This window comes from Lonchura striata, chromosome Z (assembly GCF_046129695.1).
Source record: "Lonchura striata isolate bLonStr1 chromosome Z, bLonStr1.mat, whole genome shotgun sequence".
Taxonomy (NCBI): domain Eukaryota; kingdom Metazoa; phylum Chordata; class Aves; order Passeriformes; family Estrildidae; genus Lonchura; species Lonchura striata.
Window position 1 is genome coordinate 4717753 of NC_134642.1, and position 15822 is coordinate 4733574.

General features: G+C 43.1%; 1 protein-coding gene across 2 annotated transcripts; it reads left to right on the plus strand.

Moving 5' to 3' along the window:
* The first annotated feature begins 1717 nt into the window (after positions 1-1717).
* POFUT3 (protein O-fucosyltransferase 3) lies at positions 1718-12601 on the plus strand. 2 transcript variants are annotated; one of them, XM_021534807.3, is made up of 5 exons: positions 1718-1864; positions 3739-3944; positions 4606-4891; positions 10298-11133; positions 12354-12601. In XM_021534807.3, the coding sequence occupies exons 2-5, from the start codon at positions 3864-3866 to the stop codon at positions 12576-12578; spliced, it is 1428 nt and encodes a 475-aa protein (XP_021390482.1). In that variant the 5' UTR covers positions 1718-1864; positions 3739-3863; the 3' UTR covers positions 12579-12601. The 2 variants fall into 2 exon arrangements, with proteins under 2 accessions (XP_021390482.1, XP_021390481.1); XM_021534806.3 differs by having other exon boundaries at positions 3742-3944.
* Positions 12602-15822: the final 3221 nt, after the last annotated feature.

Consider the following 15822-nt stretch of genomic DNA (forward strand, 5'->3'; position numbering starts at 1 on the left):
AAAGGTTTGAGGGACAGTAACTGAGAAAAGTCAAGCCTGTTGAAGGAAGCTGAAGCATTTTACAATTAAGTTTTGTCCTCATGAGAGCACTTTAGGAGTCTGCCAGCTGAGGAAATGTGAAAGCCAGGAATATAACTAAGTTTAAAATTACAGATTAGATCGAAATGCATTGGGATCACAGAAAGTCCTTCCATAAAACATACCAGGTCTCTGATCCATTTCCAACCACTCAATTTAATTTACTGAACTACACACTCATTGTGCCATGCTAACCTCAGTCCTCACAGACTCTAGGTACTCTTAATAAGGCCTGCAAAAGCAGGGTTCTGCTTTCACATGAATCTTTGCAAAATAATACTTGGAGATTCTTGCTGCATCCCTCATGACTAGAAGTGAGTGCAGGTCCTTCATGTTCCAGGTCAAGTAACTGCAAAGACTTCAAGATAATATTCAGCTTCAAAGATAATATTAAAACCCAGCCTGAAAGCTTCTACTTAAAAATATTACTCCAACAGCTAAAACTTCTGTGAGGAAGCAACAAATGGGACAAGAGCTGGGATTAATCACTAAACAAATACTGGAGTATGAGTAAATCTGTATGTCCCAGCGCTGTAGTGCCTGTTGCTAGTTTTCATCTTAGGAGGAGACTGGTAATTCAGAGAGAAATCTGAGCTCTCTGGTGCAATATGTGCAATAAGAGGAGTGTGTTGCTCCAAAGGGGCTATGGCAAGAGTAGCTTAGTGGAAAGGGAGTAGAGCCAGTGTGGCAAGGGTCATGGACATTGCTGCAGAGGGCTGGATTCAGGTTGCCTGCTGGGTGCCCTTCTGATCACCTCAGGAAGGCTTGCTGGCATTACCCACTCAGAGTAAGGACAGGAGCTGTGTGCATAACATTTCTACAGTTTTTATCAGTCATGCATTTCAGTTGAGGCGCAGGTATCCTCTCTGCCTCCTTGGAATTCTTCCTCCCTCCCCTCCCTCAGGTAATCAGCCCCTTGCAGCCACCCGTGCTTGCCATGTCTGCGTCAGAAACAGCAGATACTTCACTTTCAAGTGTTTCTGTATAAATATAAGTACCTATGGAGAAGCATATAGGTATCAGGTATTTCAAATGTGTATGTATGCGATACACTAATTCCATATACAAGAATGGATGGTTCCTAAGTCTGTATCTGGCAGATGAGTATGGAGCTGACCTTGCAGAACCAGGCTTTTGGAGAGTAAGCATCTACAAAGAGTTAAGAGGCGCACAAAGTGTTTCCCAGGCTCAGGAAGCCCCGAGTGGGCAGACAGTCGGGTAGGGATGCCTGGGCAAGGCTGGAAGCAAGGCACGGTCCCAGCTGCGGGATGCCTGCCGCAGAGGGACGAGGGATGCGGGCCGGCTCTCCGCTCCTCGGGGCTTCCCAGCTGCCGTGATCCATTTCTCTTTCCGACTGCCCGCTGGTCTCATGCAGTCAGTGTAAACTCTCCGTCAGGACAGCACTGCTGTAAAAAAACCCCCACAAACCCGTTGCTGCGTTGTTATGCAAACAGCTATAGGAATCAGTGTCGGGGCGGATTTATTTTGGGAATTAGGCGAGGGCTCGCAGGGAGGGCTTGCAGAAGAGCCGCCGGGCGGGGCGGGAGCGATGTCGCTCTGACGGCGCTCGCTGCTCCGCGCTGCCCGTGCAGGCCCCGGGGAGCCGGGGCAGAGCCGACCCCTTCCCCGCCCCCGCGGCTGGGCGGAGGGAGGCGCGCCCCGCACCGCCCCCGCCCCGCGCCCGCCGCCCGCGCGGGGTGCGCTCGCTCAAAGTTAAAAAAAAGCTGCAAAACACCCCAAACCCCCTCGGGGACGGCGGAGGTGAGGCGGCAGCGAGTTCCTCGGGGTGAGTACGCCTGGCCGGAGGATGCCTGACCCACGGCGGGAGCAGGGCCGCGGCTGCGGGATGCGCAGAGCTCCGGGAAGGGGCAGCGTTTCAGGGAGCCGGAAAAGCCCTGGCTGGGATGCTGAGCCCATAGAATTGCGGCGACACGGAGCTGGAAGGAGAGGCGGCGGGGAGAGCTGGCAGGAAGTTTGGAAGGATTTGCAGGGAGCTGCTGCTCCCGCAGGGCAGCCTGGGGTGGTGATTTATCCTCCTTCCCTCAAGTGCTCAGGACCTCTGCTCAGACTGACAGAGGTGGGAAAGCTTTGCTGGGACGGGACAGAGCCTTGCCCGGCCCAGCCCGACTACGCGCCGCAGTGCTCGGCAGAAGTATTGCATGTTGGGCGGCGCAGATGCAAAAATGAAGCCATGGCTCAGTGATGCCTTGGGTTAATAGGTGGTGTACACCCATGCTGTGGTCAGTTCCCCCTCTAGAACCTGAAAATGTGACAATTACTACAAGAGTAGTCTCTTTTATCAGGCCAGGGGTTAGGGTGGTATTAAGTGGATCATCAGAATCTTGCTTTTTGCCATGCACTGGCCTGGTAAGATACATAGTGTTAAAAAGTACTGTCCAGCTCCAGGTGTGCCAATGCAGCAGTGGGCAGAATTCATCCCCTTCCCCTCATGGTGCCCCTTTTTGGCTGTACTGCAGGAGGCACAGAAGGTGCAGAGGCTTTATAGAAAATCCTGCCTGATCTGAGAAGCGCTTAACTGGCAGCCATGCACTTTCACACCCACACAGACCTTCAAAAGCAGCTGGCCTGTGCAGAGCAGAACTGCACAGCAGGGTTTCATGTCAGCTTTTGCTAAAGAGGCCTTTCTGGTGTTTGAGGGAAATGGATGAACTCATGTGTCAGTGGGAGCAGAAAAAGAATAATTTTTTCCCTTTAGCTGTCAGCACCACCATGATAGTACTACAGCAGGCAGTAGGTTTGGGACCCATCCCTCTTTGTGAGGGCTTTAGAACTTTGTGATTGAGATTAAGATGAGGGCAAATCTGGCAGGAAAAACAGCATAAATCTCATATCTCTGAGTTTCCAGAACACTCACATTTTCAAACTTTACATATCTGTGTGGAGTGCTACAGTCCTATCTTTCTACCGTCCTTTATTTTTATTTTTCAAGACCTGGCTGGACTTTTACAACTTCTCCTGTTGCCAGGAGTTGGGATTTTTGTACAGAAACATCCATCATGTGAGAAAACAGTAGCTGAAAGCTAAAATAAAGCATTGGGGAAGGGAAAGTTATTTGAAGAGAGGCAGACCAACACAAGTGCAGATTACTCAGAAAGGGGAACTTGTTAAATTTAACTGGGTTTATGTGTGGACAGAATTGTGTGTATATTGTGTGGTTATTTTCTCTATGCATTGGACATAGAGCATGTTTCATGAGCTCTTTATGTTTGTGAAGAGAAGTCCCAGAAGACTGAAATATAGTAAAGTCCAAGGGCAGGTAGTTGTGTGCCTTTTCCAGGAACATTTTCAGAGATTACCCAGTGAAGGAAAATCTTTCATTGCTTCCCTGTTTGTGAGTCTGCTGAAAAGCAGTACAGCTTGACATCGGAAACTCATGAAAGCAGTGGCCCTCACCCAGTACTGAGCCAGTGCCATCAGCATTCCTTACACTGACTACAAGGATGAGAGGATGTCCAGGATGACTGCAGGGAGAGTAGGTGCTTGGGGCTTTGTGAGCAAGAGTGCTGTCTTGTGCAGGCTGCTTTCTGGATACCTGGCTGAAAATGTGGCTCTGGCACCTACAGAAGTTTATGGGTGGACATGGAACTAACCACTGAGCTTTGAAGGAGCTGTCTGTGTTGATGCTCTACTCTTTTTCAGCAGCAGCCACCATGAAGAGCAATAATGATAAAGTGGGAAAACCCAGCAGCAGAGAGTGAAGACTTTGGACGAGCAACCTTGCTAATGCCTAGATGTAACTGCTCTGGCAGACCTGGTAGTGCAGCATGATTAGGATGAGGAGGAAGATACTTTGGGCATCTTGCTTCTGCTTTGCAGCTGCCTTTTTCCTTGTGCTGACACTCCAGGTACAGGGGCAAGGGGGTGGGGTATGCATGAGATTGCTGTCAAAGCAGGACACAATTCTGTCAGATCAGAGAGGTGACAGACATTTTCCATACTAGTCTGTGCTTCACCAGGAGTTACTCTGTTAGCAGCATTGGCCTCATGGTGATAGCTGACTCTGACATAACCCAGAAAATACCTTTCTTGTATATATTCTTAGCTCCTGGAGGAGTTTCTCAGAAATGTTGCCACACTGTGCCATGTTGTGTTGCCTCTATCCAGCATTGCCTCCGCTTTTCACATGTTTGAACTCGTTAGGCTGGCGGACAAGGCTGGACCCACAGAAAACTTAATGGGTTTTTTAACAGCTAATTTTCAGAAGAAACCTGGCTACTGAAGGGCTGTTTTCTGCATTTTCCAGGGAGAAAGCAGAAGTTGTGTTGTTAAGTCACATATCTCACTACAGAAATATATTTTCTGCCTTCTCCTTACAATTTCAAATTAAAGCTTTTGCTGTTCTGGTATCAGATGACCTGATGTCTGCAGTCAGTGAAATGCATCCAATTTGATTGACAGAAACTTAACATACTGACTTAGTGCTTGATACTTAAATTCTGGTTTGCAAGCAGATGTCCTGGCTAATGACAATGATGTGTTGTGATGTGTATGTTTATTTCCCTGAAGGTTATCACCGAACTGGGCAATTCAGAGAATAAGGTATCAGTAATCTCCAGTTTACACAGCAGCCCATTGAAGCCTGGGGAGAGACATTCTTTTCAGTTTAAGAAGGAAGAACTTCACAGCAGCTTTAAGACAGAGTCTGATGTAAATCGTTATCCTGTCCTGCTCTGGTGGTCTCCCCTGACTGGAGAGACAGGGAGATTCAGTCAGTGTGGAGAGGATGTTTGCTTCTTTACTATAAACAAGACCTACCAGCACAATCAGATGACAAGAGCATTTCTGTTCTATGGTAAGAATCCATTTCTTTTTAAAGAAGTCACTTTTCCTCCCGCTTAGTTCTTTCCCCATAGAGATTAAATATTCTACGTGGCAATGATTTAGAACAGGAAATTTTTGCAGCTCATTGGATTAAACTTTGCCTGGTGCTGAATACCACTAAGAGTGCTCTCTAAAAGTACTCCAAAAAGTGACCATGCACATCTGTGATATGACTGATGCCTTGTCTCATACTGCTTTCCAGTCACATGTACTCCCTGTTCGTGGAAGAAAAGACAATTTCATGTCATTGCCAAGGCATTTAAAGACAGTCTGAGATCAAGCCAACTTTTTCCAGTCTTCTGGCTTGTCACCCCTAGCAGAGGTTCTGCAAGGCCTTTGTTGCACTTGTGCAAGTCTTTTGTCTAAAAATAATGCACTCTTTGGTAACAGTGCAACTCCCCTGCCTCACGTGCCAAGAAGTTGCTAGCAGACTCTAAATGGAATGTAGTGAAAGAAACCTATTGATTCCATACAGGGAGCAGCAGCTAGTGCAACCTTCTGAGCTGTGCTGGCTCTGCCAGGGACTTCCCATTATGTACACTGTAAAGTGAGTCTACAGAGCATGAAAGATGCATCATTTAAAAATAGACCTTCATCAACCTTGTTCTTTCCCGCCCACACAGTTGTTTTTGAAAGAAAACCTGAGTTTTAGGTAGAAAAATAAGTAAATTACTTTTCTTTGACTGGTATGTTCAGATATTTTGTCTGGAAATAAAACAAAATAAATCAGGATACTGAATCTCATTTGCTCAATCTGAATACAGGTGAACTGGAAATATAGGAAAGAAGTGCCTTAAGCTTGGTAGTTAGCAGTGAAACAAAAACTTCTCATCACTAATCTTTTTAGATCTCCAAGTAGGTCAGCTTTGTCAAATAATATGGTGATTAACCATGAAAGCAAAGCAATAACAGCAAAGGAAGAGAAGCTGACCCAATTAAAGACAAAGAAAGCTGAATTGCATCACAGGAAAGCTGTAAAGTCTGGTGATTTTGGTCTCTGGTAGCAGTTTCATTTGTCTTTTTCAGTGTTATAGGGATTGTTATTCTTCATTTTTAGCAGACTTCTGGACACAGGTTACTCTCACACTTCTAAGAGACAATTTATACTGGGCATAAGACTTTCTGTAGCTTTTTGTTTTTTTTTTGTTTTTTTTTTTCTTTTTACAGTGATGCTGACTACAAACTTTGTAAAGATAAGTGTCAAAATACACAAAATGGTTGCTTATTTTTAAACCACAGTAAATGATCTCACAATGCCAGAACAGGGAGTTTTTCTCTCAGTCTCTCTTCCTCTCCTTCTCTGCCCCCTGCCATGATGCATTGAGCTGTGAAAAAGGTATATTTTACTTTTACAGATTTTCCCTCTAAAGAGCCTGCTGAGTGAAAACTTGAATATCTGAATTTCCATTCTAAGGCTGGATCAGAGCACAGTTTCACTTTATAAAGAAAATGCAATAATTTCCCAAGTACTTGGTCAGTAAGCTAGTCAAGAGAAGAATGATCCAAAGATTAAGAAAAGTACTGTGCAAAAATACAAGGTGTAGATGTTTCCCAGCACAACTTCTTTGTTAGGATCACCAACTTTCCTGCAGCTTGTCCCAGCTCACTGTCCTGGCCTGGGGAGCCCCTCAGTGTAGGCGATAACTTTGTCAAATGTCACTGTCTTTTGTTTTAAAATTAAATGAGGCATCCCCTTGCTAGACTTTGTTTCTGCTTTAGGAAGAGATTCCCAACTCCACCTTTTCAGTGTCACATAATTCATAGAGTGTAGTAATTAGCATGAGCTGCCAATGTGACTGAATCAGCATGAGCTGGATCTGTCAGAGCCTCAGGGGTGTTGTTCCTAAGAGAGAAGGGTGTCCCTCTGTTCTGTACTGGAGTCCTTGGAGTATGACTTCTGAATGGACGATGTCTTCTAAAATGCATAACTGAATCCTTGGAATATGACTTCTGAGTGAAAAATGTCTCCTGAAATGCACAGCTTCTCCTAGCATTATATATATTTCTCTATTGCATATCTAAGATCTCCAAATTAGTAGTTAGGAAGTGAAATTGCTCATAATTCTAGTCTTGTGGTGCTTTTTAAAATTCCATCATATGCTTCCTTATTTCCTTCATCTCATGGGATAGGGGGCATGCTGATGTTATCTTCCCTTTGATCCTTTTTGTCTTCTTGCTGGACTGATATTGATTATGCGTTGTAATAAATTCAGTTGTTCTGATGTGCTCTGATCTGTACTCTGCCCAGTTTTGGTCCCCTTATTTCAAGAAAGACATTGAGGTGCTGGAGCATGCCCCAGAGAAGGACATCAGAGCTGGGGAAGGGTCTGGAGGGGAGGTCCAATGAAGATGGCTAGATGGCTGAGGGAGCTGGGGTTGTTCCTGGAATTTCAGTGGAAGTTTCAGTTTCTTTCTCCTGGAGAAAAGGAGACACAGGGGTGAGCTTATCACTCTCTACAACTGCCTGGCAAGAGGCTGTAGCCAGGGGAGGGTTGGTCTCTTCTCCCAGGCAGCAGTGACAGGATGAGAGGACACATCCTCAAGCTAAACCAAGGGAATGTTCAGGTTGACATCAGGAGAAATTTTTCCATGGAAAGTGTTGATAAACAGTGGAATGGATTGCTCAGGGTGATAGTGGAGTCACCATCCCTGGGGTTGTTCAAGAAACAGCTGGTCATGGCATTAAGTACCATGATCTAGTTGACAATATGGTGATTGGTCAAAGGTTGGACTTGATAATCTTTGAGGCCTTTTGCAACCTAAATGATTCTGAGATTCTGTGATTTTACAGTGCATTTTTGAGTTTCTCTTTGCTTGACTTAACTGTCTCCTAGTTTGGTAAGTTTTATATGTTGCCTTTTTGTCTTTCTCCCATTCTTGCCTATGTTTCCACTCCCTTTTCCCTGCATTACTACCTGAAAGAGGGAGCAACCTTGTGAGAGACTGAGCTGCAGTGCTGTGATTTCCATCCACAGCATTTAATTTTTGTAGGTATGCCCTGTTACTTCTCTTGGCACGACCTAGAACAAAGTATTTTCAAAGCCAGACAGACTTTTTGAATTTCTCCATGAGAATTTGATTAACTTTCAGTTTTCATCACTTCTTCTGTTACAAAATAACACATCAAAAACAAGAAAACAAGAAGCAGATAGCATTTTTCATTGAGTGGCATGGCCTTTCATCCTTTTAAGTGCTGAGGACTTAGGACCTGAGTAGAAGACAGAAGGTCGATGTTTAGTGGCCTTAAAAAAACCCCACCTGATGCTCTTGAAGGATCTTGCTCTATAGATTTTTATATTTCTGGCAGCTAACTTCTACCTCTGCTGCAGTAATCAAGTCTCACATTAGTTTTATAAGGTAGTCCTTGGAGTCATTTTGGCAGGTTTATACAGCTGCAAGGACCACTGGGCATTTTTTAAAATCTTTATATCTTAGTTTTTAGATCAGTATTCTGCATTAGACTTCTGCTAGCACCCCCTTATTTTTGCCATCAGTGGTTTGAGGTTGGGGGAGAATGGAGAGTGAAAAGTTACAAGTGTGAGTGAGATAGTGTTATGACCCACCTCTGAAGGATGGTAACTGAAGTTCCTGTTACTAGATCCCTTGGGTGAATTAAAGTGAAACAACTCTGAATGACTGGTGTGTATGTATCAGCCAGGTTTATTTCAAAACAATTTAATTACAGTGCAAAGGAGGTATGTGGCTCTTCTGATTCTTTCCTATAAAAGTATAAAAATCTCATGAAGAAAATATGTACGGAAAACAAACAGAAAAAGAGGAGGAAGGGATAAAAGAGAGGAAGTAGATAGTGAAGAGGAAAAAGACTGCCTCTGATGAATCCAGTGATGATTCTTGATCATTGCAATTTTGATGTTTATGATAGGAGTGATGGTTGCAGTTTTCATTCATTGAGGATAGGGGCTTGCAAAACAAGGAGTGTGCTGGGTTATATACATTTAAATTGACTTGAGAACACCTAGTCCCTTCCCACGGTGGGAATTTTTTGTGTCTGATGCAACAGTACAAGGGATGTGCAGTCTTCTGATGGAGAGTTGGGGTGCTTTGTGGCTGTTTGTGGTCTTTAGCCCCCTGTAGAGATATGGCCACTGTTTGACCCTGCTTCTTGTGACTGTGCATCTCTGGCTTATAGGAAAGAGAGAAGCTGGCATGGAGAAAGCATTGTCTTGCCTCCACAGAATCTGCTGCTTGCTGGCCATTCTCCTTAGTTGGATTGAACACAACTTGTTTAAGACCTTATATTCCCAATTGTCCTAGATGCAATCATCCATGGAGTTTATTACACAAAGGTTACGTTGCCACTGAAGTTTATCTAAGATAGAATTTGTGATATTTTCCAAACCAGCTCTTCAGTGTTTCAGGTTTTGAACCTCTCTTGCTTGACAATATTAGCTAAAAGTTTTGCATGTTCAGTGCCTTTACTTAAGTAGAAAACAGATACAGTTCTAGGACAGTGAGGAAGTACCTTGACAGAAATGGGGCAAGTTTGCATTTAATCTGCAGGAAGGCTGGTTGTAATAGTGTAGTGCAGAAGTAGTGAAGGGAGGGCAAGTGTTGCATTAATGAGCTGGTACTTTCAACTTAGTTTTGCACAGATCAGTCTTTGAGAAAAGTCACCTAGGTTTGTCCTAAGGCTTTGACCACAGTTTTCCCAATTTCTGCAGTTGACTTGTTTTAGAGTTTAGACATTATTCTTCTTCTAATATTTGCATTACTTTGAGGAGCTGTCTTCTGCTAGAAGCTACTTCTTCATGTATCTGGTAGGCAGCTGTGATACATCACCTCTTAATTTTCTCTTTGAAAAGTTAATAGTTTGGCTTCCTAAATCTTTACTGTACAATGTTTTTTCAAAACTTAAGTAATTATTTTTTTCTCCTTAATCCTGTCTAGGATTTCAGCATCCATTTAGTTTAGTTTCAGCATCCATTTATTACTAGAACCAAACTGAGTTCCGCAGTAACCATTTTCCTCACATCACAGAGGAAATACCATCTGTTCTCCTATTTAGAAAACTAGGGGATTATGAAACATTTTACTAGTCTCATTTCAGTGCATTAAAATATAGAATTCCTAGTGATCCTTTGAAATGAGAGGCCTTTAAACTAATATGACATGAAAGGAGACCTCTTCTAATATTAACTATTGATCCCACTTCTCTAGATTCTTCTGCTGTGAAATTCAATTTTACCTGTCATTATGCTCTTGTGCCTTTGCAAATATTGCATTCTTTGAAATAACTGCCTTTTAGTGTCAGAAATGTGATGGTTGTAGCGCTGATACTAAATTAAAACTAGACTTCTGTGTTATTGTAGTTAGTGTCACATGACAAGAGCAGGATGAACTGTTTGCTTTTGTTTAGGTACTGACTTCAGTATAGACAGTTTACCTCTCCCTCGTAAAGAATATCATGACTGGGCCCTTTTTCATGAAGAGTCACCGAAAAACAACTACAAACTCTTCCACGAAGCAACCATCACCTTATTCAACCACACTGCAACATTTAGCCGCCACTCTCACCTGCCACTGACCACTCAGTATCTTGAGGGCGTAGAGGTCCTGAAGTCATTGAGGTTCATGATCCCCCTGCAGATGAAAAACAGCCTGAGGAAAAGGCTTGCACCGCTTGTGTACGTGCAGTCTGATTGCAACCCCCCTTCGGACCGGGACAGCTATGTGCGTGAGCTGATGTGCCACATTGAAGTGGACTCTTATGGGGAATGCTTGCATAACAGAGACCTTCCTCAGCATCTCAGAAATCCAGCTGCAATGGATGATGGAAACTTTTTAAAAATACTGGCACAGTACAAGTTCATTCTTGCTTTTGAAAATGCTATCTGTGAAGATTACATCACTGAAAAACTCTGGCGGCCACTGAAATTGGGAGTGGTGCCAGTGTACTTCGGGTCTCCCAGCATTGTAGACTGGCTTCCTAGTAACAAGAGTGCAATCCTGGTATCCAGTTTTTCACACCCTCGGGATCTGGCCCACTATATCAAAACACTGGATAGAGATGATGAAGAATATGAGTCCTATCTACAATGGAAACTGAAAGGGGACATTTCCAACCCAAGACTGCTTAGAGCAATGAAGGAACGCAAGTGGGGAGTGCAAGATATCACCCAGGACAATTACATTGACACCTTTGAGTGCATGGTTTGTAACAGAGTGTGGGAAAACATCAGGCGGAAAGAAAAGGTATGTGTGAATTTGTGTTTGTGTCTCAGAGAGGCTTTAAAATGGCACGAGGGTCAGGTTTGTCCCAGGAAGTTTGGTTAACAGATTTCCGGCTAGCTGACGGCCATGGTATTCCAGTGCCATTGGGTTGTGCACTCTCATGTAAACAGGTGTTGAGAACGTGTGTTCCTCACAGTGCTGCAGTGCAGTCTGTGAGCACATGACATTGACCACTGAGCTGGTGGTCATTTTCAGCTAAAGTCTTGACTTGTTCAGGGAGGAGATTTTCTTCATGTTGCAGAAAGTAGCCACATATGTTGACTTTCTTCAGATGACCTGGAACATCTGGAAGGAGGTTGTCTAGAAAGGTGTGGGATCTCTGTCCTTGCAGGTGTTTAAGACTAAACTCAATTTTGCCCTAGGCAATGATATATGATTACACCTGTTTGGAAGAGTGAGCTGAACTAGAGAGCCCTGTCTTCTGGTCTGTTTTAAGCACTCTATGACTGTTGGGTTCTATATGTATGTGGCCACTTTTGGTGACTAAACACTGAAACAATTTTTAAGCCAGGTTGTGTGTTTGTGAGGAGCTGTATTTTAGCTGATCCCCGTCTGAGCAATGCAGTAAATGGTCAGCCAGTAGAAGGGAGATGGAGAAAACTTTTGAAGTTATTAAGGTGAGCTGAAGTGATGAGAATTACAAACTTAAGCATTACACTTAACCAGACTTTGCTCTTTGAGACCAGTGCAAATCTGGACATATATTCTCTCTTTGAGCTAGGAATGCAGCAATGGAAAGATAGAGAATATTTAGATACAGATATTCCTTCGCTGTGCTTTTGTGGCTCTCTAGTCAATAAAATTATGAAGACCAGTTTACTCTCCTGGCCAGATTCATGGCTTGTTTTTTTCCATTAGAAAAATAATCTCAGTAAGTGTGTGCATATGTAAGATGAAAACAAAATATAATGATGAAAATATAACTCCTTGTCTTATAATTTCATTTTGTGCGGGCTGGTGCTGCTCATTTGCAGTCAAACCTTATATGAGACTCAGAAGCATGACTTGTCAGCATGACTGGTCTTGTCCCAGTCACTTAGGAGAGGCCTTCCACAGGTAGAGCCTGCAGTGGGAAGGAAAGTGTAACTGATGTGATTTGACAGTTTATTAATGGCATAGCACTTTTCTTCTCTGTTTGCCTGGATCCATGAATAACCCCTTTTATTTGTCTTCATTGCCAGGGATGGCTGCCCCAGAGGTGGGAGGCTCAGGTTAATCATCTCAGCTGCCCAAAACCAGAGGCATTCTGGTTCTCATCATCAAACCCTGGCTGGATTTCTCTCCAAAAGATGTGGATACCAAGCTTTGAGCAATCCAAGAAAGAAGCCTGGGCACTGAGGCACCTGGTGGAAAGGAACAAGAATTTTACAACTGAAGAATTCTGGATGCTTGTATTCAAAGAATAAACACAACAGACCTGTGAAACAGAGTGAGCTCCTCAGAGGAGTTGTGTGGAATTTTCTTTTGCAGGTGACCTTATCATTTTGGATTAGTAGCCATGGAAAGTAGATCCATGAGACTGAATTTAATATGGTCAGTGCTCAAGGGGCACTGAGAAATGCTAAACAGTTAAATCATTCTGCCAGGTAATATATGCACATATATATGCATATATTTATATTTATAACGATTTATATTAATTGTCATTTGTTCAAAGGTTTGAACATTAAGGTCCTGATTGTCAGGATTCTCAAAGCCCAGATTTAAGTACACAGCTAATTACCCTGAAGCAGATGGCCCTCCCTCCATCTTTAGATACATACCTGCTTAGTCTCAAGTCCCCTTTTTCCACAGTCCAGGACCCTCTGCTCTGTTGATAGCCACAAAGTGCAGAGCAGCTGACACCATTGCACAGGTACAGCTTCTCTGCTGCTTTGGAGGTAGACTAAAAACTTGGGACTGTGTCCCTGGCTAGCTGTTTATTATCAAATTTCCTGGCATCAGCAGATTTAAGCAGGGACTTGGCGGGTTTTGTGTCCTGACACTGAGTGCCAATGTAACGTACATTAGTGGTTGGCACGAGGAAGCACCATCTGTTAGTGTCCGGGGACAGATTGAATGAAAACATGCTGGCTCAGATTTACCCACCATCTTTTGCTAAAAATAAGCAGAGCAATGAGTATCTCTACTCCACAGAAATAGGGTTGGCTTTGATCTGACTTATCTTCTTGCCTTTCTGATGATGTATTTGTATTCTGATTGTAGGATTTGTATTATGTATAAACATGAAATTATATGATTAAAAGGGCAAAGATAATACAGAGTCCATTGGTACTGAAGTCTTAAGTAGACCCAAGGAGAAATAGGCAGCCTTCCTCTTTTAACACACAAAGCCTCAAATTACTTAATCTGACAAAGTATAAAACTTGGTGATTTTAATCATCACTTGCCAGAAGACACACCTTTACCTGGTATTTAGACTGTTGCAGCTTTCTTCCCAAGTTCTTTCAACTTCAGTCTATGGAGGAGTCAGCTTTTACAGGATCTGCAGAATGGCAGTAACTGTGTGGAGCCATTCAGATGAGTGACACTCATTCATACACATGCCCATGTATGATAACACAGGCAAGTGGAATTACTAATCCAGGGTTCTTCACATTGCTGGTAAGGCAGTTTTAAAATTTCTGTCGAACACACTTCTGTTTTATGAAGGGGTAGCCAAATAGTGGCAATGGAGAAGGATGCGAATAGCATTTACACCAATAAATTTGGCTGCGAAATTTACTTACCTTGGGAAAGTTTCCTCACTAGAAATTTCCTCAGTGAATAGCTGGTGAATTTTAAAATCTGTCAAAGGAAAGATAATTTCTGTGTCTGTGAACAATATAGTATTGGTCATTAGCATCAGTTATTGTTTCTATGAGAATGTATTTAGTTTTGATTAAGCAAAATATTCCCACTGAAATTTCTCACCACGAGTATTTTGCTAGTGTGACACACAGCATCTGTTGGGCATATCTTAAACACTTTCCCCAGTGTCTGCAGTGCAAATGCTGATTAGGCTCCACAAATGAAATTCTTCAGGAAAGTGACATTAACTAAAGTGACTTACAGGGTTCCCTAGATCAGGGCTGAAGGCTGGCCATAAACCCCGAAACATTTGCAAAGGGAACTGCTGAATGCCTATCTATTGCCATGAATGTAAGTTATTTTGTTTAAAGACCTCAGGAGCTGCACAATTGGATGTTTTTTTCCTTTGTTTTTATGGTGGAATCTGTCAGATCCTGACCATCTTGCGCAGTCTGGTAGATAGATATTAGCCAAAGATATAAGACATATTTATCTCAATTTTTAGTGGTTTATTATCCTTCATTTTAATTTGGTGGAGTGTGAGGGAAAGAAGGATTGTGACCCACATTCTGATATTTCAAGTGGTCAGCAGCCTGTGTTTCAGAAGAGGTAACATGTTCATCCCCTGCTAGACACAGCAGAAAGATGAGTCTCCAGAGCAGTTGCCTAGAGGTGTACTGTGGTTTGATTGTCAGTCCTCTCACACTGCATTGTTTTTGCAGGGTAAACTCTTGAGTCCCACAAGCTAGTTCAGGGCAAACCTCCATTTGGCCTCTTCATTTTTTAATCAACTTCTAGAATCTTTTTTCTTGTGCTGGCTGGAGGGTTTGTGAATGTCACCGTGGGAGATTTATGGCAAGAATTTGTGCAGACTTATCAAGTGTAAGAAAGACTGACCATCATGAATTCTGTGTTGATCTCTCCCTCTACTGCTCTGAGAAGGAATAAGCAGAATTTTTTATTTAGTAGATTTGCTAGCTTTTCTGTTATGTATAAGTTTGTAATTCTAGCCAACAGAGGGATGCAGTTTGTTTGCAGACACAGGTGGTACAGTCCTTTCTTTTTTTGTTTACTTTTTGCCCTAGAAAGACAATAGCAGAATACTTGAGAAAAACTCTACTTCCAAAAACGAAAGCTGATTCTCTATGAACAGCTGATTCTGTATGAAGTGCATGCTTCCCACCTCTTACACAGTGGTAACAAGATGTGCTCATTTCAGCTGGTGTGGCATATTGACATGACAAAGACAGTTCCTACTGGGTTTGTATTTATTCCACTGAACTCATACCTGTTAGCTACCCCTGGAGTTATAAATATTTGTGGTTTCTGAGCCCACAGTGACCTTTGCATTGGAAGTACAAAACTTCAAGACCAGAGTGCCCATTCAGAAGATGCCTGTGTACAACTTGGAGGTGTGTCAGACATTTGCAGCATCTCCCTGGTGGGACTGGGAAAGTCTGGGGAAGGAGGTGACCCTGGATGTCAGCCTTAGAGATAATCCTTTTCATTTTACCCTGAGGAAAATTAGGACAGGGCACAGACAGCTAAGATTCAAGACTGTGTTTAACCTTCCTACTTCTCTCTCTTGTCCTCACTACTTCCAGCCTCTGCCTTTTACCAGATCCCTCTGATATACCTGTACCACCTGTCCTTGTGACATCTGGTTGTGTAGGGAAACAAAACACAAGTTTTTTCACTGCAAACATTTCTCCAATTTATTTTCACTGTATTGAAGGCCTGATCCTCAAACTTGTCTTTCTTGGGTTATGGCTGCCTGTGCTCGAGGCAAGCTCTGGGTTAGTGCAGTGGTATCTGGAGCCAAGCTGCAGGGAAACAGCTAAGGTGAGCGTGAGAAGGAGC

Coding starts and splice junctions, on each gene's coding strand:
- POFUT3 (XM_021534807.3), top strand. CDS start 3,864: ATGATTAGGATGAGGAGGAAGATACTTTGGGCATCTTGCTTCTGCTTT. Junction 4,892..10,297: donor AAGAGCATTTCTGTTCTATG/GTAAGAATCCAT, acceptor GCTTTTGTTTAG/GTACTGACTTCAGTATAGAC. Junction 11,134..12,353: donor ACATCAGGCGGAAAGAAAAG/GTATGTGTGAAT, acceptor CTTCATTGCCAG/GGATGGCTGCCCCAGAGGTG.